Genomic DNA, 24,594 nt, shown 5'->3' on the forward strand with positions numbered 1-24,594 from the left:
CTTTAGAAGAAAACCATTTGGTAACCTTCTTGCCTGAACAGGCAGAAGCTAAGAAGGAAAAATAACACAAGAACACAAAGATATGAATATGCCTATCCTCTGGACACAATACCAGGATTTCTTCATGGAAGGCTCTGAGAATTGGAACATTTTCGGGGATGTTTTTGTAACAAATGCTAGAACAAGCCCAAAACTCTTCCTTGGGTTCTTTAAAGTGTGATTAAACGGAGATATTCAAGCCAAAATTCCAATGTTCAATGTATAAGACTAGTGGTGTATTGCAAGAACAAAATCAAAGTGCAAAACAACAAAGAGATAGAAAATATGCATAATACACTAGGTTTGAAATTTTTTTTTTCATATAGCAGGAAGAGGAATTTGAGAGGTAGTGAGGGAGAGAGAGAAAACTCATTAGTACCACTATTTTCACCCTTGGGCATCAAAAATCGTGTAAATCCTTGATGGCTATATGGAATAGAGTGGGTGGAAAATAATGGAGAGAAAATGAGTTGGTGTGTTATTTGGTAAGGAAAAGGGGGAAAGAAAATTTGTGTGGGGCCCACACAAAACTTGTCTCTTCGAAATGAAGAGAAAATAGGTGTGAAAACGCCTATTAAAAAGAAGAAAGACAAAACTAATTTTACTTTTTTGCTCTCACATACCCCACCTAATTCCCACTTTTCCAAGAGCTCTCATCATCAATCTTTTTTTCCACCTAATTCCCACTTTTCCAACAGCTCAGCAGAAATAATCTCAACTTCTCTTCTTTCTTTTTTTCCTTCTTCTTGTCCCTCCATTGTTAATAATCTCAACTTAATCTTCTTTGTTAATGTTTTTTTTTTCTTCTCCATCCAAAATCAGATATATATATATACCTAGTGGAAGAATGTGTAGGGGTGTTCGTGGTGTAGTGCAATGCAGTTTTGGACCATTTTTAGCACCACACTTTGCAGTGTGATTTAACTAAAACTATAATTGTACCGCATCTTATTTTTGTGATCACATGTGCGGTGCAATACGGTTTAGAGTTTAGTTAAAACCATAACCGCACCGCACCTCATTTTTATGGCCACATGTGCGGTGTTATGTATAAGATGCAATTTGAACATATTGAAATCAGTATATTTTTCAAATTCTGAGTTTTCCCTACCCAGTACAAAACTAATCTTTCCCTTTAATGTCGATAAGGGAAAAAAAAGGCAAATAATGAGAAAACAAAAGAGAGAATGTCGATAAGGAGGAGGGAAAAAAGGAATGTCATACCTGGTTCTCAGTTGGAGAAGACAAAAAAAAAAAGAAGCAAAGAATAAATTAATAACAAAAGAAGATAATGACAGCAAGAGAGAGAGAGAGAGAGAGAGAGAGAGAGAGAAGGGTGATACCTGATTTTGGTTGGAGAAGGAAAAAAAAACATTAACAAAGAAGTTTAAGTTGAGATTATTAACAATGGAGGGACAAGAAGAAGGAAAAAAAGAAAGAAGAGAAGTTGAGATTATTTCTGCTGAGCTGTGGAGAGGATGAAGTCTGAAGATTGATGATGAGAGCTCTTGGAAAAGTGGGAATTAGGTGGGGTATGTGAGAGCAAAAAAGTAAAGTTAGTTTTGTCTTTCTTCCTTTTAATAGGCGTTTTCACGCCTATTTTCTCTCCATTTTGAAGAGACAAGTTTTGTGTGGGCCCTACACAAAAATTTTCTTTCCCCCTCTCCTTACCAAACAACACACCAACTCATTTTCTCTCCAACCAAAATCAGGTATCACCCTTCTCTCTCTCTCTCTCTCTTTTCCCTTGTTGTCATTATCTTCTTTTGTTATTAAATTTTTTTTTTTTTGTCTTCTCCAGCTGAGAACCATGTATGACGTTCCTTTTTTCCCTCCTCCTTATCGACATTCTCTCTTTTGTTTTCTCATTATTTGCCTTTTTTTTTTCCTTCTCCAACCGAGACAAGTATGACCTTCTACACCTTTTTTGCTTTTCTTTTTATTCCTAGAGTTTTTTTTTTTTTCCAGATTTTTTTCCTTCTATATCTGAACTTTGTGCTCTTTTTATTTTTATTGAAAATGCAGATAGAAAACTCAGAAGATAATGTAATATTTTGACTTGCACTGTGCTATGAATGAGTGTAATTAATATCATTTCATGTTTAACATGATTGCTTTGGCCACCTCGTGGAAGAATGTGTGTCTATATATATATTTGTTGATAAATTTATTTCGAAAGAGGTGAAGAATATGTAAATATTCGTTGAATAGTGTGTTTTTTTTTCCAAAAAATCTAAATATTTATTGAATAATATGTTTTGATGCCCAGGTGAAGAATGTATTAAAATCTAGTTAAATAGTGGAAATTTGTTGCCCATGTTTTTGTTGCCTATTTTTTTTTTCAGCAATATATATATATATATATATATATATATATATATATTAGATTGTATTATATATAATAATAAAGAAAAATAATATAAATTTATATGTATGATGTGTTAATTTTTGTATTATTTAATGAGTACAAATAAATTTATTTCTTACATATTATGTAACAAGGACATAATAGTCAATTTATATAAACTACATTTTCTATCCACCCACTTTTATCTTCAACCAAACAAGAGTTTTCATTCCTCCCACTTTTCCACCCTTCCACTCTTCCTGCCACTTTTCCAACCAAATACACATGAGGGAAAACTAAATCTTTCTATCTTCCTACTAATTTTTTATCCTCTTACTTTTCCACTCCTCCAACCAAACAGACCTTAAAGGCTAAAATGGGCTAGGTTAGAATGTTCAACCACATACAATAGGAGCTAGAAACCTCCAATTGGGCGAAAATTTTGGGTGCTAGACCCTTTCCATGAGCCTTAAGTATTGTAAGTGTCCCCAGCTCACTTTACAACATGCATGATTTGGGCTCATACAAAAGGTCTTAAAAAAGTCTACTTGTACCTTTCAAACCACTCCCTCACGTTCTCCTTATGTTACATGGGCTTGGGGCATGTCTAAAAGAAAAAAATAAATTATGATTCGTGAATTAGACCCATAAAAAAGTCGGACTTTACCTACTTAGGCTTGTAGAAAATGCTTATCAACAAATGGTTGATATTTTTCTTAGACTATTATGGTTTGAATTAGAGATGAAGCTGTACACAGTTAATGAGGCCATTGGTGTATTGAATGACCTGTTTTCTCCTAAGTCTAATTGTGCTTGTAGACATTTCTTTGCCTCAGGGAAATTAGGTCATTTGGGAATAGGGGTATTCACCAAACCACAAAAACCGTACCAAAATGGCATAACTGCACCATACACTCTCTATAGATTAATTTATTTATTTATTTTTAATATTAAATATAATATTAATAGTTTAATAATCATAGTTTTCAAAAAAAAAAAAGTTTGATAACCCTAGCAAGTGTTGACTAGGAAAGCCAGTCCAAAATAAAGAAAAACTAGTTTAATAGTTTAAAACTTGGCCAAAAATAAAGGGAAAAATTAGTTTTGTGCTGGGTAAGAAAAACTCAAAATTTGAAAAATATACTGACTTCAATATGTTCAAACTGCATCTTATACATAACACCGCACATGTGGCCATAAAAATGAGGTGCGGTGCGGTTATGGTTTTGACTAAACTCTAAACCGTACTACACCGCACATGTGATCACAAAAATAAAACACGGTATAACTATAATTTTAGCTAAATCGCACCGCAAAGTACAGTGTTAAAAATGGTCTAAATCTGCATCGCACCACACCACGAACACTCGTACACACCCGTACTTGGGAGTAGCTAAAATATTATCAGTCTAACTCTTCAACGCATGCTGCTCGACAATATTAGTCGTCTTCACCCTTTTTTTTTTTTTTTTTTTTCAAGTTAAATACAAATAAAATAAAATAAAATAAAATAAAAAGCACTTGGTCGCTTGCTTTACTTCAATTTGATTTACAGGAAATTAGAAACACCTCTGGGTTGGGAAATGCTTCCTTACTTCCTGCCCAAAAAAATTAGTAAGATAGAAAAATGAAGGTTCTTTAGTTTTTGATCTTCACTAACAATCTATCAGGAAAAAAAAAAAAAAAAAAGTGGTCTTCACTAGCAAATAGAAAAAAAAAAAAAAAAAATTTGAGGGAACCAAAATATAGAGAATGCGCGTCAGGTAGGGGTCGAACCTACGACTTTCTGCTTAGGAAACAGACGCTCTATCCACTGAGCTACAGACGCTTTCTTATCGTTTAAATTATATTTATTATTATATATATACATAAAACCCACTTAAAAGTGGATTTCAGTAGAAGTCGATCGAAAAGTTCACTATATGACGCTGCAATTCCCGCTCATAATCCTAACGTAGCATTTCAAACTGCCAAAAAAAAGCGTCCCATTCCCATACAATTCGATACTCCGAATTCTGAATTCCAAAGATTTGGCTCTCGAGAGAGAATGGAGGAGTCGATCCGAAGCTTTTGTGGAAGCTTAAGTTCATTCTGCAACCACGTCGAGTCCAGTTGCGACGCTCTCAAGCAATCCATCGATCGCCGTCCCATTCCTCTCGGTCTCTCCCTTTTCTTTCATTTTTCTTCGTTTCTGTTTTCTCTGCCCTTTTTTTTTTTTTTTTATATACTATACCATGTCACAGATTCGGCTTCTTCGACCTTCATACATTCCCTCAATCGCCGCGTATCGATCGCAACCGACGATCTCAACCTCCTCGATTCCATGACTTTCGCCACCGTCTCTTTCGAAGAGCTCTTAGGCCACTGCAATGAGGTCTACAAGAAGAACCAGTCCGATCTCACCGATCTCGAACTTCGCCTCAAGGACTTTGGATACAATCCCGGTACAATTCAATTCAATTCAATTTCACGCTCAATTCCTGTTTGTTTTTTAGTTTCTGACAAATAATTTATACAAAGCATATTGCCAATGTTGATTTTGTTACTTTCTTTTGCCGTAGAAGTTGAGATTGATGATGAAGATGAGGTTCGTAGTATATCAACACCGCATGGTTTGGAAATGAAGGTTTCGGATTCGAAGGATGGATTGGATTCATTGTATTCTTATTGTAGACCGGACTCTATGACCAGTTCTATAGTGAAGAGTTTGGAAGAAGATGCATTGTATCCTTTTGCTTATGCTTCAATTTTTCTGTTACAAGTCTTGAATTTCACAATAATTTCGATGAATTGCTTAATTCTACATTTGATTGCCGATTTTTTTTTTTTTCTTTTTTCTTTTTTCTTGAGGAAGAACAATGGTTTATGAAAGCAAAATAGGTACTCGACTCAACTAGGCCGAGCATGTACTCGGCTTAATTGATAGATTTGTGTTGTTTCTTAATATTCTTTAGATTGGATGACTCACTCAGTTTGAAAAGGCTTGGGCTTTCTGACGCTTGCCTCGCCACTTTAGCATCTGAAGGTTAGTCAACAACAATTGCTAATTGTTGCTTTGTTTGAATTGATTGCAGTTTTGATTGGTCGTATCTGGCTCTGTGCGTTTATTATGGTTAACTTAAATTATAGGAAGTAGCTGCTGCTTTTCTATCTGTTCCTTATACTACTAATACTGCATTCTCTCTCGTGCAGCTACTGGTCAGATTGATGATGTATCTGATCATAGAAAACACTTAGATTTTGGTAATTGAGGCTGCCTTTCTTTGTTGGTAATTAAAAAGCATATGACTGTAGAAATGCCAAAATCTGATTTCTTGATTTGAAATGCAGGGCAACATGAGGAAAAATTTAAGTCGATTGAAGTTCAAAAGCCTTTAATAAAGGTATCAAATGATGATTATGAGAGTCTTCCTTCCTATCTGAAAGGTCTAGCGCCGTGGGAGGTACAAATTTCTCCTTATACTTATTGATTTTACCTTTCTTATATATGCGTATTTGATTTAAAATGGATGTGTTGTGATTGAGGGGTTATAAGATATTAATTAAAGGCAGATGTGTAGTTCTTATATTTGGTAGTGCGAGTAAGTCGCAACAACTTAATAAGAAAAAAAAAAAAAAACCTTTAAGGGCTGTTAATTGAACTTAATGCTTATTATGTTCATAGATTTTGTATTCCCTTCGCATCTTGTGGTCACCGGGTTGTCCCCCCCCCCCCCCCCCGCAATTAAACAAGACAGTTCTTGTTTTTACTTGGGAGGTTTTCGTTTCAACCTGCCAAAAAAAGTTGGGAAGCTCTTTGACTCATCATACTCATAGATTTAGACAAATTGTGAATCACTAAGGCCTAATTACTGTGGTAGTAATACATTTCCTTTGAGTGTATGGTATGTTACATTGCATTGTTTTGGCTTATAATGCTGCTATGAATAGTCATTCTTAATGGACTTACATTTGACTTTTAAGAACTTCTAACATGAAAGGCTACCCATTTAAATTTGTGAGTTGTAATTCCTTTGATGCCCGCTTAAACTTGATTTCTCCAGACCTGAGCCCAGTCAAGATGACTATTAGATTCTTAACAGCCACAAAAATAAAAGAGCAGTGGAGAAGAGAAAGTACACAATTTTGACTAGACGTCTTTCTGTCATTTAAGCATTTACCTCCTTTCTCTAATTGTTATGGTGATGATTCTACAGTTTAATGCAAATAGCTAGAGCAGTTACTCAGCCGGATGAAGCATGGGTTCATTGTTTTCTTTCATGTTCTGTTATATACCCATACTTCAAGGTGTATGGGACTAGACTTGGTTCTTTTTAGGCCATCAAGGCTACTGATTTTTTCTAAAAGAACTTTGCAGCAAATATGCATAGTTATGAGAACTGTATTAGGCATTCACCCAAACAATGATTTGGTGAACTAATTCACCCACTATAAGTCAGTTGTTGAACTGCTGGTTTAAGCAAGAGGCTGTGTATAAAAATCATGCATCTGAGTTAATTCTTGATTTCACTTAATTTATCTTCTAGAAGAGTTCTTAGAATGACGAAATAAATAACACAGAGATTGAAATATCATTATAAAAGTCATAAGTATGAAACAAAAGAAAAGTAACTGACAATCTTAACACAGTCTAGTGGGTTGCAATCTCACCTATGGTAATAGTTGAGACTTTGAATTCCAAAGCGAGAATAATGGCTGGCTATTTAATTTTATCCTCAAGACATGTAGCAAATGTTGTTACACATGTAGTTGATTCAATTTACTTGCTTCATGGTTTAGCTGATCGGACCATGGGCCTGCTGAAATTCTAATTACTTATAAATGGACCCAAAATGTGAGACTTCATTTAAAGGACATCATTTATACAATGTGTGGATGACTAGGTCTTTTCTGAAGTTGATCAGCTCTCTCCCACCTTGCCCTCATAATTTTCACTAAACAAGCTAGTGAATGGCAGTTGTAGTGCCTAAATGGGTCTTTTACAGCATAAATATGCGTGGTACTTTTTATGCATATTTTGATGGAATTCTGTTCTCCAATTGCTCCATTTGTGAGTTAGTGGAGTTAGTGGCTTCCAGTGAATAACATTATTAGGGAAGAACAATGATGCAATGGGATAGTCATGGGAAATAGTGCACTTTAAAATAAATAAAAAAACAAAACCCAAGGGAGGTAAGTGCCTGATAAAACAAACTAGAAGGGAGGTAAGTGTCACAAAATAAAACACAAGGTAGCTCCATGTTTTAAGGGTATACCACATGGATGATATCTGTAATTGGTGCTATTTTGTTGTGAAGGCTTACTTTCTTATCAATATATGCTGTTTGGTAGCCAGTTTGGTTAGAACTTTTATAATTAGATTTGGTCAATGTTGTTTTGCTGAATTTCACCTTGCAGGAGCTGCTTGATGCTATTGAGAAGATCAATTCAAGCCTGATCAAGAAAGAGAAAACAAATGGATGCAACTATTTCCACCAAGATGAAATTTCATCATTGGGATTGGGTAATGTCCCTTCTTTCATTTTCTTTCTGCTCCATAGATCCCTCTGGTTTAGTAAGAAAAACTGCAATGTTAATGCATTCTGGAGATATATTCAAAATGCTGCTAGTTTATAAATGCCTCTGCCTTTTTGTATAGACAGAGAACTCCATTTACTATCTTTTAGTTACCTAAATGACCTGGCCGGGATTACTGCTGGTCACAGGCAGCTGAGTCTGATTCAGCTTTCATTGCCATTCTGCAAAATTCCTGAATAAGAATGCATCTTTCCATGTGGGAAAGCATTGTGAATACACTTCTTAAGGCCTTGAATACTAATCTGCAAAGGAACTGTTATGATTAATTCTACGTAGAGCTCTACTTTTTTATGAAAGATTAATGACACGCTTCTGCTCTGTTTCAGGTCATAAAGCAAGATCTTATTTGCTGCTACTTGTACGCTTGAATCGGTTAGTTGTTGAGACTATTGATGGATCAATATCCTATCGAGTTTTATAGACAACATAATGCAGTAGAAAAATTGTACTCAAACATCTTGTTGCCTTACTGGTTATTGATATGGCCATTAGGTGGGCATCACATAGTATATTAAAGCACATATTTTCAGTTTGTAACTTGAAAAATCAATGACTGAAAAGAAATATGTTTTAATTTTTTTTCTTTCTTTCACCCTTGCTGTTAATGTTCAATCAAATGTTCATTGTCCACTCGTGTTTTAAGGCTTGAGGGGGTCCCATGAACGGGACAAAATTCCTCCCTATAGAGGGAGGCTTGTGCATGTGAAAAAAAAAAAAAAAAAACTGAGATCATTGCTTGTCAATATGTGATTAGACTACAATACTTACACATGAATCACCGCTAGTACTCACTGAAAAAGCTAATTTAAGTGTACCAATCACAAGGTGACACTTAAACATGTAAATTTGGGTAAGCATTTGGGTCTCTCTCTAGAGTTTATCTTGAGATGATTAGGGTTCTGCATCAATGGGTCAGAGAGCATCAACTTTCTTTCTTTTTTCCCCAATATTGCGGAAGCGATATTTCAAATTTGAGACAATTTCTTAAAGAGACTTGGGCCCGTTTGGTGGTAGCCCACTGTGAAGTCAATGGAGGAATTGCTGGGTAGATGGATATCAATGTGGTTTCTCTTTTATCAATTTTTTTTTCTTTTCTTTTCTAGAACGGAAGAAACTTGAATTAATTAAAAAAAAAAGGCAGAGTAACTCATGGTAAATTTGTGTTACAAACGTTTCTACCAAACCACTGGCAACATAATAGCTCAATCTCCATCAAATCCCTCCTTCAACGTCCTCAACACGTCAAATGATTTCATCAACTGATTCAAACCACTAGCTCAGGGTTTGAATTCTGCCTACAGCAAAAATTAATTAATGTGAACGATTAAGTTAAAATTCTATTATAGCTTATAAAACCAAAAACAGGAGAAGTTCCTTTGCAGACAGAAAGGCTTTGGACAAAGACCTTAACATTGTCCAAAATTTTAGAACGTGGGAGTCGAATTTGTCTCGTACTCAAAATCCCTGGTTTTTCATTTTTTGAAGAGGCTGAGTTGCATGCGGAGTTGTGGAGATGTATTTTTCAGAGAATAGAAAAAAGAAAACTAAGAGAGTTATTCTCTTAATAGTAATAATAGTCTAATGGATTAAAAGAAGTGGACACAATATGTGTTCGAAAATAAAAGGGATAATTTATAGATCAAATGGAAGAGGATTGATTAGCAGTATATTTATTTTACACATTCCTAGGACCATACAGGTGGATTTAACCAACGATTTTACAAACCCATCCCCAACAGAAAAAAGCGGTAAAATAAAATAAAAAACCAGTAAGGGAGGAAGAAAAATGGATAAGGACAAAAAAAAAAAAAAAATCAAATAAAGCCAACTGTACGCAATATACATATCCCTTTTGTCAAAATCTTCTTATGTACTGCTAAGTTACACTAGAGCTGTATGTGGAAAAGCCACCAACCTCAAACCAAAGAGGTTAACTTAATTAATTAAGAAAAGAAAAAGAAAGAAGGGCAGAGCAAAAGCAGGGTGCGTTTAACATTATAAATACACTAAATCAAGGGAAAACCTCTCCCCTTTGCCACCCACATCGGAGAAAGAATAATACAGCCTAAAAATCAATAATCAAATCTTACGGAACTCAATGTGAGCTTCACTTGTATCCTTCAACCGAAAAACTTGTTCTGATCGCTAGCTTCACTTGTATTCTTCAACTGAAAAACTTGTTCTGATCCCTCCATTTCCACGTAACCAAGGTGAGACATTGAAGGATACTCAGTATAGCTAATGTGCTGGTGAAGGATCATCAGCTCTAACCTAGTTGTATATTTTAACTGGCTTCTCAAATGTGTGACGGTTCTGCAAAATTTTGAGGCAAATTAGTGAGGAGATATATAGAGATCTCCATGTGAACCTGACCATAGTCTAGCATAAGCACAGGGCTCTAAGCTTTTCAGTAAAAGATGCAAAGGTAAGTGAGCCAAATGGCTTGCAACACATAAGTGGACCATATCAAAAGCAGTTCTTGCTAAATAGTTCAGCATCGACTTTTGTTAGTGGTGCAAATTCTACAAAGGTGACACCATGTATGAACTTCAGTATGGAGGCATCTTACCTGGTGTACTGCATAAGCCCTCTTTGGGGTATTATCAGAATGCTCCAATCCAAGGTACTGCTCCCAAGCACCATAAACATCTCTTCTCTGAGGAAAACATATTAACACATTCACTTGTTAAAATAAATAAATAAATCAAAGCAATCAATTTATATGCTGAGCCAAAACAAGACCAATAAAAAACAGTCGCACTGGTGCTCATCACCTAGTGTTTACAAGTAAACATAGACACACCTGAAAACGGTTAGATACAATGTCAGAGTCTTGCAGGTACTCTGGGCGACCCATTGACAAAAAGGCAAACTTCCACTGAACAACCAAAAGGATCAAAAGCAAATAATAATAACAAAGGATCAGTTTTCAGCTAGATATGTAACTATGGTACAGAAAGAAAGCAATACCAAGTTTCAATGATATTAATATACTATACAAATTTGCAAGCTTCCAAGCAGCATAAAATCAGTACCTTTGAAAACTCTTCATCTGGAACCTGCAATTTCTTTTGGACGCGCACTTTAACTTCCTCTAAAGTCTCACCTTCATGTATGACCAAGAAAAAGGGTTCCCCAAAATTTTGTACTTGCTGTTGCAAGAAACATAAAATAAGATCCTTGAAATTTTCCATGCAACCAATTGCCATTTTTCACTTAAATAATAAAACATCTTGAAAAAATGTAATAGGGATATGAACCAACAATCCGAATTGCAATACCATTTGGTTTTGCGCAGTATCTTTCGTGAAGTGATAAACGTGAATCAAACGATCATGGGGCCCAAGGTTTTTCTCCTCTTCTGGAATCTGAAACTCAATAAGTACACATGATCATGATCAGCCTCAATTCTAAACCACTGGCAACTATGTATGCTGAATATTAAGAACCAAAACCCTAACTATTCAACTAGCAGAGAATCTATCAACTGTTCCCCCAAATAAGAGGGAATAGGTAAAACATAATAAATAGATAAAAACTAATGAGTACATTCCAAAAATAGAACTTAGATAAAACTTGCCTCCTCTGCACGCAATGTCCAGTATTGGTCATTTATATTCTCAATTTTTTCATGGGGTGGAAAGATCTGCAAGCAGCAGAGAGAAAAATAATGGGCACATACAGTGTACAACATAACTAACATTAATATTTTAGAGAATGAAGAAGTTTCAGATGCAGGCAACACACGCTGCTATTTCAACAATGAATTGATAGTCATTACCTTATAGATCTTGTGATAGAAAACCTCAAGTAGTCTAAGTTCAGCATTTGGATGAGACAACTCTACCTGTTTCAAGTGACCATAGAGGAGAATATTAATCATATTGGAACTATAAAAGATTTGACATAGGAACATGAAGTAAATTGCAATATATAATTGAAGGGTGCAAATTGCAAAGCTGCAAGTTATGAATAGTAAATTCCTTGAGACTCTTTTTACTAAAATAGAAAGAGGGAAAAGAACCTTAATGGCCTGTTTGGATGGAATGGAGAAGGAGGGGGAGTGGAGGGGTAGAGTAGTGTTGGCTAAAAATAAGCTAATTTTGTGCTAAATCTACTCTACTCCCCCTTCCTCCCCCTCAATCCAAACGGACCATAAAAGAATAAACACAAAGCATGAATTCATCAATTATAGCAAAAACTTACCTTCGTTTTTAATACATTAATCACATCTCCAACAGTGCTCTGTTTAGGCAATCTGATGTTGTGTATTACCACCTGAAAACAATTTAAACAAGATTACAAGGAGAATCAGATATATAAGCATGATCCATAAACACACACACACATATACAAGGAAGGGGTGATGGTTATAGATTTCAGACGCACTTCATCCTTTGTAGCATGATGAAAAGCAACTTTCAGATTTTTAAGACCTTGCAATTCAGGCAGGGGGATGTCCAAGACTTCATAGTACAATATATCTGAGGTCTGCCAAATGGAAAAACAAGAATAATTTACACCCGCCAATAAGAGTAAAAGAACATTTCAAGAACTCAAGCCACGTGACAGACACCACACCTGATTGTAATGGACTAGCATATCTGATAAATGTTCTGCTCCCCGATATTTAATAGGTTGGGGCTTGGGTTGCTGAGAGTAGCAGTTGTGAGATGTGAGTCTTATTTTTGAAGGATCATCCAAACCAATTCGTCGTGCCACTCTCTCCACAACATCATCATAACTGTGTACCTTTGACCTAAGAAAACAAAAACAAAAAAAACGAAATAGGTAATAAAATCAAAAAACACTAGTGATGATGTTCCTACTGCACAGAATAATTGTATCAGATGGAAATACTTACAACTCTAGACAAAAATCATCCTCCTTCGGTCTCTCCAAAGATCGAAAACGAACAACCTATTAAGCATCACATCATAAAGACGTAAAATTGATGCCTTGGCATAATAACAAAATATTTCAAAATTTACATTTGACAGGACCACTTAAATTTCTAAAGTGGACAAGGGGGGTCACAACCATGCCTAGCAAACAATTACAAATATTTCAATAAACGACCGTAGCATGTTTACTGATTTGAGATCTACAAAAACCAGAGGACTGGAAAGAAGATGCATATTAATTGCACTGTACAGTGACAAGATTTAATGGTCACAAGTGCTTTCTCTCTTTTTCATTTTCTTTTTTATTTGGTTTATAAAGTGATGACTAAGACTTGAAATGATTGCACGCTGGAAAGGGAGGTCCAGTAATCAAAACTGTAGTAAAGTTTTAAGTACTGCTACGCTTTGCCTTATGCATAATCCAGAAACTATTATCTTCCTTTCAGATTTTCTTGTTCTTTTGAACTTTACATTTAATTCGATACAACCCTGCATACCTATTTTCCATCAACAAAGTCCTTATTTCTCAAAAATATAATAATTATAGCAGAATTGCTACTCTTACAACAAATCTTCTAGCCCATTAAGGATACATGGATCTTTAAAAATATTGGATCCACAATAAAAATACAAAATCTAGTTCATCCAGACTACCATTTCTAACATTTATCTGCTAGATTCCAGCAAGGATGACCACGGCAGGGAGGCCAAACAGTAATGCTTGATCCAGTTCCACCTAAACTGCATGATAGTTGAATAAACTTCTATTCTCACTAAATAGTATTAACAACATTTCTTTTCCCTACAAGAGTAACTACAACCTTATAGACCAGCTGAAATTCCCTCGTCAATGGCTCTAAAAGACAAAATACCTAACAGCAATTGAATCATTGATACTTTTAAGGAATTATATCAATTTTATCATATACTTTTGTTTTAACATATACCAAATGACATACATAGGCAAATTCAAATTGGATTGATAATTCTCTGCACATCAACAAGGACAGCTTATTTTTACAACAAGCATGTTATTGAATGTAATTTAGGTTATTTACTTTTGGATATAAAAATTCGGGACTACAGCATGGCTACTGTATTTAATTTCAGATGAAAGGATATATTATCCTACCTTTATTTTCTTTTATTTAGCTGCTTTATTGTTATCCTAGATGGAGCCATGAAGGGGTGGTCCAGATCAATTAAGCAGTAAGATTTACCTTTTAATCGTAGACCTCATCTTTTGATCAAATATTTCTTGTTTAAAAGCATGGTGTTCCTAGGGAGAATTTTGGTATATTTGGATGGAGGAAGAGTATAGGGGAGGTGGCTAGAATTATCTCCCTCAATCCAAACATAGGGTTTAAGGATTAGAGTAAGAGAGCCTTGCTTGTCTCATACCAAATTTTCATGGGACAAATTAGGAAAACTGCCTACAATTGCTCCTATGATGGATGCATATGATTCCATAAGGGATTTATGATTGAAAGATTATTTATATTTAGAAATGCACATGATTTTGATGGTTAAAATTTGCAACATTCTGGAAATTATGTTTGTTGGAAGTCTTGACAACAGCAGGAATAGATTTTATGATTTGAAAGGCTATTGACAATTAATAGTTAGGAATAATATGTAGGGTTTTAAAGTCTAAGGGATAGGGATTTAATTGGTTATAGGCTTGTGAAGAGTTGCAAAGGAGATAATAATCAGACAGAGGGCAGTGAACATTGCACATGAACAGTAACAGAGGAAGAGAGCCAAAGAAAAAAAGGGAAAGAGAGAAGAATAAAACAAAGGAACACATGCCTTCAATAACCAAAATACTCGATATCTATTAATCAAAATATGAAGATTACAAAGGTACTTATAGCCATTGACTCTTGTTCAACTAGAGGTAGGACCCAAGAAATAACACATATGACTACTAGCAAGCCCTTGAAAACTCTAAACTTGACATGAAAGACAAAATAAATCCCGATTCTACCCCTGCACATAAAAACAATCATAACTCTTAAACTAATGACTAATATTAACAAATGTACATGTTTTAACCCTAAGACACTGGTGATATGACCTCCAAAAGTCAAAACCATGTACATCTTCCTTCATTTGGACATCGCATGAAAGCTCCACAAATGAAAGCTCTAAGTTGCCAAAACTGACAACAACTTGACCTTTCTTCCATTGCTGCATCACAATGTCCTAGAAACTACAAGAAGCTAACAAACTTTATAAATATCAGTAATCAAGTTTTAAAATTTTTGGCAGATTGACCTGGCGATTATGCACATATTCCAAAAATGATGGAACATCTGGGTATCGGCATTCTTCTTCACTTTCAAGTGGAGCAGATTTCTGGAAGCAAATAATGTCCCCATCTTCAATCTAGAAAAAAAGTAACGAGGTAAATTACTACTCCAAATGCCATTTTACAATCAATATATATATATATATATATATATATATATATATATATATATCCAGACATGCGGTCTACCTGACTTAATCGAAATGAGGTCCTCTTATCAAGGTGCTCGCACATGACACAAGGGTCAAACTTTATTTCCTGAACCACAATTTATAAAATATATTGACTAAGAATTTTAATTTGAACAACGTGATTAACCATAGAGCACGAAAAAATAGGATGAAACATGCTGAAAAAATAATTTTTTGGGATACAAACCTCGTAAAGCTCTATCTCCTCATCAGGGGCAAAGCCAGCCATTTGGTTAAGTTTTTCTAGTATTTCTATGGGCTTACCAGAACTCTTCACAAAGAACCTACCAACATATCTAGCACCATGAAAGAAATTTGGTGTCACAAAGCATTAAAAGAATAAACTCCCAAACAATCAAAAACACAGTAAAATGGAAGAAATCACTATATACCGTAGTTCTCCTTTCTCAGGGTCATAAAACTTGAAGAAAAGAAGAATGTCTTCTTTAGTTTTCTCAGGAGGAGGAATAGGACGTAGATCCTGAAATACCATATTTGAATTAGCAAAAGTGTAGAAGAATTATTTGTAATATTTACTGTAGCATTGTAATTTCAATGGCTGTTCAAATACACAGGTAAACAATGACAGGGTAAACTCCCTGTATCATAAAAACAGCATTACCAGACCAATCTCCACTTCCAAAAACAACTTTAGTTCTGCATTATGTGTCTTATTTGAAACCTCCCTCAACTGCCCAACCTACAACCAGCAAATGGTTATCATTAGCATCACAATACAAATTTACCCAGTTATGCAGACATAAAAACATGCACTTTTTACATAGTATTGAGCATATGATGAGTCATGACAGAATACAAGAATCCAGCATAACCCTTGACAAGAATACTGAGGACACGGTGGTTAATTGAGAGAGGATTAATCTAAACATAAACTAAAAGTGTCAGATGTATGTGCGTGTTTATGTGCCACCCATAATTAAATCAAATTTAGATGCATTTATAATATATTAACTGAACAAAATTCAAAATATACTCAGAAAAAAGAAAAGTTCTTAAAAAAATTAATTACTAATCACAAATAATAAGAGTTTTTTAAGTGCTAAAACATATAAATTAAAAAAAATTTAAAAAGAAAGAAAGAAAGGAAAAAAAAAAAAACTTTTGGACAGAGAAAGGATAAACTCAACCAAGGAATTAACCAAAAATTGGTAAAAACCCCACCGAGAGTTAACAAAATTACTGCACACAATGAAAACTTTCATGGATACACATGATAGATACAATCCCCCTCAAAATATCAAAAAATAAAATGGCAGTCTGAGAAAGTTGTTTTGCACACTTGAGATGGTTTTACAGAATGATTTCACCTCTACCATTGTTGATCTTCCAGCACCCAACTTTTTTTGAATGACATATTAAGAAATATGCAAAAAGGGGCACAACCTTTTTTTATATATATATGAAAAGGGGCACAACCCTAAAACGTGGGATGTATACAAAAAAAAAAAAAAAAACACCTAAAATGAATCTAGCCTCTAAAATCCAAGAGGTCAATAAACTCCAACAAATTAGAAAGAAAGAAAAAAAAAATTAGTAGCAGCCCTCCAATCATGCGACAAAAATTGACGCTTCAGTTCCAAAACAGAATCTTCACGTCCCACACAATTCATAGCATTTTGGTCCTTCCAAATACACCACATAACTTAATAGTAGAAATATCTTATTAGATTTAGATCCCATGTCAATATGGAACAGCCATAGGTACTAAATAACTTACAAGAATAGCAAGCCATATTAAGTACCTATGCCCTTATAAGTTATAACTATTAGAAAAGAAAACATAGCACAAGAAGCAAAGAAAGATGCACTTACAGATTGTGATTCCTCCTGAGGTAACAATGGTCTATTGGGACGATAAGTATGGTTTTGCCTCTTTGCCCAAATCCAAAATCGCTGAAATTGCACTGGTATGCCAAACTCTTTAGCAACGTCCTCCTGTGAATCACCTCAAGATTAGAAAATGGGAAAATAAAAACTAAGTTTCATGACAAAAGTACTGCACAGTGGCAAATAAGCAACAACAAAATGCAGAATTCACTAAATTTAAAAATACCAATACCCCCTGTAAAAAACGCAATTGTCAAATAATTAAGAACAAAGAGAATGCACAAAAGCTCGGAGAAAGATAAATAGAATAATTGCCTTAAACAATTAATTTCAACCGTTTTCTAATCACATTCAAAGTAGAAACATCTATAGTACCTTGAAAACATTAAAGGGTGTCTGTTTCTGAATACGAAAATTATGAACTTTTTCATGATCCACGAGGTCAAAATATATATCCCTTCCAATCTGATCTGAAAGGTCCTCATCTCGTGCAACCTGGATTCATTAATCAATAGCATAAGTCATGAGATTCAGAAAGAGACACCTAAGCTAGTCATTGTAAAACAATTAGCTTAATACAAGAACAGAAAGGTAAGAAAACCTTAATGATAGTATACAAGTGGGCCTGTGCTTTATATCTTCTCTTGTCCTCCTTCTCTTCTTGTTCTTTCTTCAACCTTATCTGAAATGAGACATTGTAAGCCAGTTTAGATCCACACATGCAGTTGGATGCTCTCAGAATGGAGCGATATCATTTAAATCGTGAACAAATAAAACTAAGCATTTACCCTTAGATGCTCGGCTATATCCTTCTCATCAACATTACATATTATTTTGTCCTTATCACTATCACGTATGTATACAAGCATATAGGCGTTTGAGTATTTTGTAAATTTGAAGGGAGTGTTATTGAAGCCAGGATTGGTCGGTGGCAGCTGATCAACATAATAAAAGACAACGTCAGTTGAAAAAAAGATGAGAATAAAAAATAAAAAAAAAAAGAAGAAGAGCATTTAGAAATATTTATAGAGGGGAAAAAAAAGGAATACCTCTTCCTCACCACCATACTGCTCTTCCAATGCCCTCTTCACATCCTCCTTCGTCACCCGCTCATCATCAAACTTGAACCTAAAGGACAAAATATCGTCACCACAAATTTAAGGCTCTTCCTATTGTGCATTAAAATCATGTACAAACAAAACAAATGAATATGCACTAACATTTTGCACGCAAATTGTTTAGGCAAAAACTGAAAATTCAATGAAATTTTTTACTAATACTTATGCATGCACAGTAATCCATTACATTACAATTTGACTGCAAGAAAATGGATTCCTTAAAGGATGCATACCACTGATCTGAGAGGGTTGGCCTTATAAAAGCATAATAATGTCCACCATGCACCCCACCACTATGGACCAAAACACTGCAATAGAAGAATTGAGCACATGAAGATGCAAGCAAATCCAAAGAGTAAATAATCCATACCAGTTAAATTATCAGATGCAAAAGCAGACATGAGAAATAGCTTCTAATTAACAATCAAGATGGGGAAAATTGAGATTGATTATTGACACTCAGTTATGTATCACTCAACAAGAAAATGGAATCAAAGTCTTTCACTAAAGAAAATACATTTAATAGAATATAACTTGTATGGGTCACAAGAAATAGTTGGCACAAAAGCTGAAACAACAATAAATTGTGACAGCAGAAACAACATTATATGATCCATGATTTAAAAAATAATAATTATAAAACACATTTTATTGAGAAGAGAAATCTTAAGTACACAGGAAATTAGAACTAGGGGAAAAAATTAGGCTCTAAAAAAAAAAGAAAACCTATGAAATCTACAACAGAATGCTCTTCACTATATCCAAGAGTGTGAGACCAATCAAACATCAATCCCAGCCAAAAAGAAATCAACATTAAATGATCAATGATCTAACAAGACCAGTAAAAGAAACAGGCTTTGCCTTAATAATTTCAACAAAGAAGAGATTCAAAGCCTCACACAAATAATGAACATGTCCTTGAACAGTATAGCATAGCACGGTCATGTGCAAATGGAAATTGATTAATGCATGGTAGGAAAGAATGAATCCAAGTTGATGGAGCAAAATAGGTAGAAGGAGGCTAAAACTAATATGGATACAAATAGTGAAGAAGGATAACGCTAAACTGGGAAGTTACGGAGATTATAATATTACAATAGATAGGATGATGGAAAAGCATAGATGTGGTTAACCCAATTAGTTGATAAGGATCCATAAAGCCAACCCAATTTAATTAGGAATGGAACATAATTGAAGTAAGTTGAATTAACAGTACGGTATAACTAAGCATGACCATCACTAGAACACTTTAGACATGTGGTTAACCCAATTAGCTCATTGACGCTTTAGATATGAAATTTTATAAAATATATACTTTTTTAATAAAAGGGAAATAAAAATTTAAAAGAAGCAAGCCTTATCCAAATCACAAGAAGTCAATAGAATGCAGACATGCCAGAAAACATTCATCTAGCCAACACCGATCAAATGAAAAAACAACATTTCAGCAAGTTGTTCAATGAAGTCATTGGCATACATCATACAAACTTCTTGAAAACAACAAATTTGTAAGTCAAAAGAAATGACTAAAACCTATGAAGTGTGTAAAGGTTGCGGACACTCCTATCTGCTTCAGGTGACAGATATTTTCCATCCTCCCTATCAAGGTCAAGTTCAAGAGGAAATTCATAGCGGTCATTTATCTGCAAAACCAAAAGCATCCAGTAAATAAAGAAGGAAATATTAACCAGCAAAAAAGGTTGAATGCTATATAAGACTAATAATTTAACCACTGTAAGACAGACTACCAGCATGGGGCATACCTAAACAAGTTCAACCCATTAGGTAAAGAAAGCACACAGTGAGTGCTTATTTAAATAAAAAACTAACAATACTACTGACCATAAGGGACCTATCTTTAATGCAGACCCATAATTATAGATTTATACACAGGACAAAGGTGATAGCTGCAATATGTGAAGAGATGGACAGGAGTGCGAGCACAAACCAAGAAGAAGCAGTAAGATTAGTTTCCGAAACTGACCTTAACCATAGTGTCCCGCATGAAATCATATTCAAATCGCTTTAGCTGAAGTTGAAGAACTGGGGGAAAGTCAATAAACAATACACCCTTCTTAGCATCCTGAAATCAGCATTAATCAGTAAAATCCTTGAGAAAAATATTTAAGAAGTTCATTACTAAACAAGAAAAAATTCTACATAAATGATGGCTTATGAAACTATTCTACGGGAATGATGCTGACTATGTACCACAACAAGAGTAAGTACAAAATTATCTCCACAGGCAAACCCAAACTCCATTTGTTCAATTAAACCCCATGCAATTTCTATGTATATATTACTCTTGGAGAGAATTTATAATGCCTTTCTTTGTGCTTCCAAAAGTACTCTCTCAACACTATAAACAAACTCATTTGCTTCTAGGTCAATTTTAAATTTTATAAATTTCATGTGAACCCTGATAAGTCCTTGGTGTGTCCAAAGTAAACCCCAAATTTTGGGACTAAGGCTTGGTTGTTGTTGTTGTTGTGGTAGTACATATTTCATGTGAAATGAAAGAGAGCATCAGTACAGGTGCATGCAGCCTGAGCACGAATACAAATCACTTCACTTAAACTTAGAATTATCTATGATAATAGGAATCTGTTTACAATCATAACATTTGCTTTAATTTTACCACTTTAACCTAGATTCAAATGGTTTGCTTCAAAGTGCCAGCACAAAACAAGAATGGTTTTGCTGGCCTATCATGATCCTCCCAAAAGAGCTCCTATACGTGCCTTAGAAATTGAAAGTATGAATCATCTCAACATATTTAGGTTGTGATTACCCAAATTTCATACATTTGGTTACCCATCAAATAACAAACAGTAACTCACCTGCAAACCATGTTCTTCAGCATGGTATTTATTATCACCCTCAAGACGTTCCACTTCCACATATTTGTCAAAAGAAGCATAAACATCCCGACAGCCTTTGACATCAAGTTGGAGGTCTGCAAAGTAAATATAAGTTTTGATATCATGCACTGCAACTAAAAATGATTTCTCAAAACCCCAGACAATTCAAACTTGCACCAAGAGTAAATACCATAAAATGATTCTTTTCTTGTAGATTTGTAGTCCACATTGATGCATTCAATGTAATTCATGTGGTGTCCTTCAAATAATTGCTGTATTGTCCCCTCCACAACAGTCCCCTGGACCAACAGGGCAAGGATTAAAAGAGCGAAACAAACATAAATGTTTATGGCAGAATTTGTTAAACCTCATATACCTTCATTTTGTCTTCAAGCTTTTCACAAAGGACTCTATTAAGTTCTTGCACATCATGTTGCATAAAAGAATCATATGTATCCCATCCAAAAGACTTGGTCAATTCTTTAGTTGCAACACTGCTGTCATTATATTGAAGCTTATAGAATAAACTCTGTAACGCCAAAGGAATGCTTCCTGAGGGCATGTCATTTTCAGTTGTTGGCATATGGTACACAGCCTGATGTCAACATTCCAAAATAAGGTATTTCCATCTATATAAATCGACATAATTCACAGTGACTTAGGGAAACATGAAACACATTTTGACCTTTCTAAAGTAAGGAATATGGTAGAGAGTCTGAAGAAGTGAATTCATGTAACATGTTGCTCCTTGGTTCTTAAGTCCGACATAACCAGTCTCCTTTTTCGAGTCATAAGACCAGTAATCCAAAACCTTGCGAACAGCAACCTCAGCTTCAATGACGCATGCGTCATTGACAAGGTACCCTCTAGCAGGGTCATAAAGATCACTAAGAGGCATGAATGATGTGAAACCCCAATCACTCTCTCTTGCATTGAACTGATGTTGTGTGTCTGCAAAAAACAAACATGAAGGTCTAAAATTATGGCCTTTTTTTTTATAGGTATGAAGGTCTAATTTATGGCCCTTTTTTAATATATATATATATATATATATATATATATAGGTATGAAGGTCTAAATTATGGCCATGTTTTACATATTATAAAAATAAAAAACCTTAGTATTCAATCTACCAGACAATTGGACTAATTTAGAGGAAGAGCTTTTCTTGGTTACACTAACTCACTTAAGCTTGAAAAATTAAAAAGTGCACAGAAAAAGAAAAGGACACAAATGTATTAACTACCTAAAAGCTTAAGCTGATAGAGAGCAATATCATTTAGTTATTTATATGTTCCTATAACACCCCCATCCCTAAAAAAAAAAAAAACCATTTAGCATGAGCCATCCATGTGAGCGCACGCGTATATAGCTGCTCACTTCATACTGTACACATGGATGTATTTCTGGATTATCAGAAAACATGGGTCTTGAACCCAATATGGTTAGTTTTAATACCATATTAATATTTTTGCTAGTTTCTCTAAAAGCTTAAGCTGAAAGAAAAACAGCAAAATTTTTACTGTTATATGTTCCAACAATAAATTGCAGGAACTATTCATATCAACAACATGGCATACTAACACAATTATAGAACAAGAAATTGTACATTAAAAACATTCATAATGATCGATAATTATTTGACAATACAACATGACACTGATAGGAGAAATCACAAGTTCCATCAGACAAAAAACCCTTTGCCTTAAATGTCAAAATGACAAAACACACAAGCCTGAACAGAAGGAAAGGACAATAACAACAGTAAAGAACACACCCTTTCGTATCGAGTACTTGCTGTGAACCTGATTAACCACAGCCAAGCTGAATTGAGCGTATCTACTCCAGCCATATGGCAATGTGGATGAATCGGCAACATCCAAATACATTGACAAATGATCCACATTGTTCCCTTTCGGAAAAACAAGTATCCTCCTGATAAAAACACAACAATAGCACGTCCAATACCAATCACAACGCGTGAATTAAACAGCATGCTACCAATGTTTACATAACTTTAACAACAAACAAAATTCAAATTCAAATACCATTTATAACTGCCGACGACAAAAACCTCCGAATAGTGCTTCTTGGTATTCAACCTAGTGAAATTATCAATTGTCCACGTGAATTTCATAGACGGTGGATCCTCAACTTGCTGATTCTCCACCGTACTCGCTGGCTCCGCTTGCGCCACTACTATCAAATCAATACAAATAAAAATTCAAATCCACCAAAAAAGGAAGAAAAAAAAAATCCAAAACCCTAACTTCATAACCGATCAAATTATAAAGTCTACAACACTGAATCAATGAAACTCATAGAGAAGACCACAAATTCTGGATCAAATAAGATTTTGATGAAAATTTAGGGTTTGAATGAATGTGAGAGTGAGAGAGAGAGAAAACCTTCCATTGGCTGAGGGCCTTCGACTACTACATCTGAATGCGGCACGAGCATCTCGTCTTCCTCTTGCTACATCCACAAAAATACGCAAATCAGAGCTCTGATCAACCAAAAACCTAACCCAACCTAAAACTAAAAACCTAACTCCCAACTCTAGCGAATCAATCAAAACCCTAGCAAACCAAACTTCAACGAAGTGAATTTCCAATAATAAAAAATAAAAAATCTAAGCCATTTCGATGCCTCTGAATCGAACCGGAAACCCTAGGATATCAAAATTGAGCCAAATACCAGTGACGCCGATAATTGCTATATATATATAGGGGAAAGAGATACACAGAGAGAGAGAGAGAGAGAGAGAGAGAGAGATACAGAGAGGGAGAGAGAGTTGGTATGTACATCTAACGGCGGAGGAGTCATCATGGTCATTGGTGGAGAAACCTGGACCGTTGGATCGATGAATCTGAGATAGTGAGTGAGTGATTGAGTGATGAGAAGAGAGAAAAAAAGCCAAGCGGGCTTGGCGAAGAGAAGAGGGACTGTGCCGAGGGAGAGAGAGAGAAGAAAGAGAGAGAAAAGGCTTTGGGAGTGTTGGAAAGGGTAGAGTTTGTGTTTTTCAGGGAAACCCGAGGGTGTTTTTGGGAGCTCTGAAATTGATGGCGTGTGGTTAGTCTGTGTCCTGGACGATGGTCAATGACCAGTGAAATTCCGACACGTAGTTAGATTTCGTGACGTGGGAGCCTTTCAGGGTCACGTGCGTGTACACTATTTTATGACTCTATAATTCATGTACTGCTAGTCTTCTATTCCTAATAAAATTTGTTCTTTTTTTGTGGTTTTACTTTTACTTTTTGTTTTTAGATATTTTTTTTGTTTTTTTATGCAAATGATTTTCCTTGTACTACAAACACCTTTTTTTTTTGTGTATTTATTTATTTATTTATTTAATGTTAATGATCTCCTCCTATCAACCGACACTATAAAACTACGTA

The 24,594-nt window shown here is 35.0% G+C and overlaps 2 protein-coding genes and 1 non-coding gene across 6 annotated transcripts; 1 reads left to right on the top strand and 2 right to left on the bottom strand.

The window, feature by feature from the left end:
* Window positions 1-4,141: 4,141 nt before the first annotated feature.
* TRNAR-CCU (transfer RNA arginine (anticodon CCU)) lies at window positions 4,142-4,214 on the bottom strand. The gene has a single exon. It is a non-coding gene; the product is annotated as a tRNA-Arg (tRNA).
* Window positions 4,215-4,306: 92 nt separating this feature from the next.
* On the top strand, window positions 4,307-8,593 carry LOC142611004 (uncharacterized). 3 transcript variants are annotated; one of them, XM_075782996.1, is made up of 8 exons: window positions 4,307-4,545; window positions 4,630-4,830; window positions 4,948-5,110; window positions 5,341-5,411; window positions 5,579-5,629; window positions 5,717-5,829; window positions 7,784-7,889; window positions 8,290-8,593. In XM_075782996.1, the coding sequence occupies exons 1-8, from the start codon at window positions 4,434-4,436 to the stop codon at window positions 8,382-8,384; spliced, it is 912 nt and encodes a 303-aa protein (XP_075639111.1). In that variant the 5' UTR covers window positions 4,307-4,433; the 3' UTR covers window positions 8,385-8,593. The 3 variants fall into 3 exon arrangements, with proteins under 3 accessions (XP_075639111.1, XP_075639110.1, XP_075639109.1); XM_075782995.1 differs by having other exon boundaries at window positions 4,328-4,545; window positions 5,717-5,769; XM_075782994.1 differs by having other exon boundaries at window positions 4,328-4,545; window positions 4,951-5,110.
* A 1,161-nt stretch (window positions 8,594-9,754) lies between these two features.
* On the bottom strand, window positions 9,755-24,200 carry LOC142609669 (ubiquitin C-terminal hydrolase 12). Of its 2 annotated transcripts, none has more exons than XM_075781325.1 (32): window positions 24,002-24,200; window positions 23,605-23,671; window positions 23,245-23,395; window positions 22,974-23,131; window positions 21,882-22,147; window positions 21,573-21,791; window positions 21,387-21,495; window positions 21,176-21,291; window positions 20,320-20,418; window positions 19,869-19,978; window positions 18,569-18,643; window positions 18,267-18,345; window positions 18,006-18,152; window positions 17,819-17,899; window positions 17,593-17,712; window positions 17,203-17,325; window positions 15,992-16,069; window positions 15,762-15,850; window positions 15,557-15,665; window positions 15,368-15,436; window positions 15,145-15,255; window positions 12,828-12,883; window positions 12,545-12,722; window positions 12,353-12,454; window positions 12,170-12,241; window positions 11,745-11,810; window positions 11,544-11,609; window positions 11,245-11,331; window positions 10,999-11,115; window positions 10,767-10,841; window positions 10,533-10,619; window positions 9,755-10,276 (listed from the first exon to the last, which is right to left on the bottom strand). In XM_075781325.1, exons 1-32 carry the CDS (start codon window positions 24,029-24,031, stop codon window positions 10,235-10,237), a joined length of 3,354 nt encoding a protein of 1,117 aa, XP_075637440.1. In that variant the 5' UTR covers window positions 24,032-24,200; the 3' UTR covers window positions 9,755-10,234. The 2 variants fall into 2 exon arrangements, with proteins under 2 accessions (XP_075637440.1, XP_075637441.1); XM_075781326.1 differs by having other exon boundaries at window positions 23,245-23,392; window positions 24,002-24,163.
* Between the last annotated feature and the right edge of the window lie 394 nt (window positions 24,201-24,594).

The sequence above is a fragment of the Castanea sativa genome, chromosome 9 (assembly GCF_040712315.1).
Source record: "Castanea sativa cultivar Marrone di Chiusa Pesio chromosome 9, ASM4071231v1".
NCBI classification, from domain to species: domain Eukaryota; kingdom Viridiplantae; phylum Streptophyta; class Magnoliopsida; order Fagales; family Fagaceae; genus Castanea; species Castanea sativa.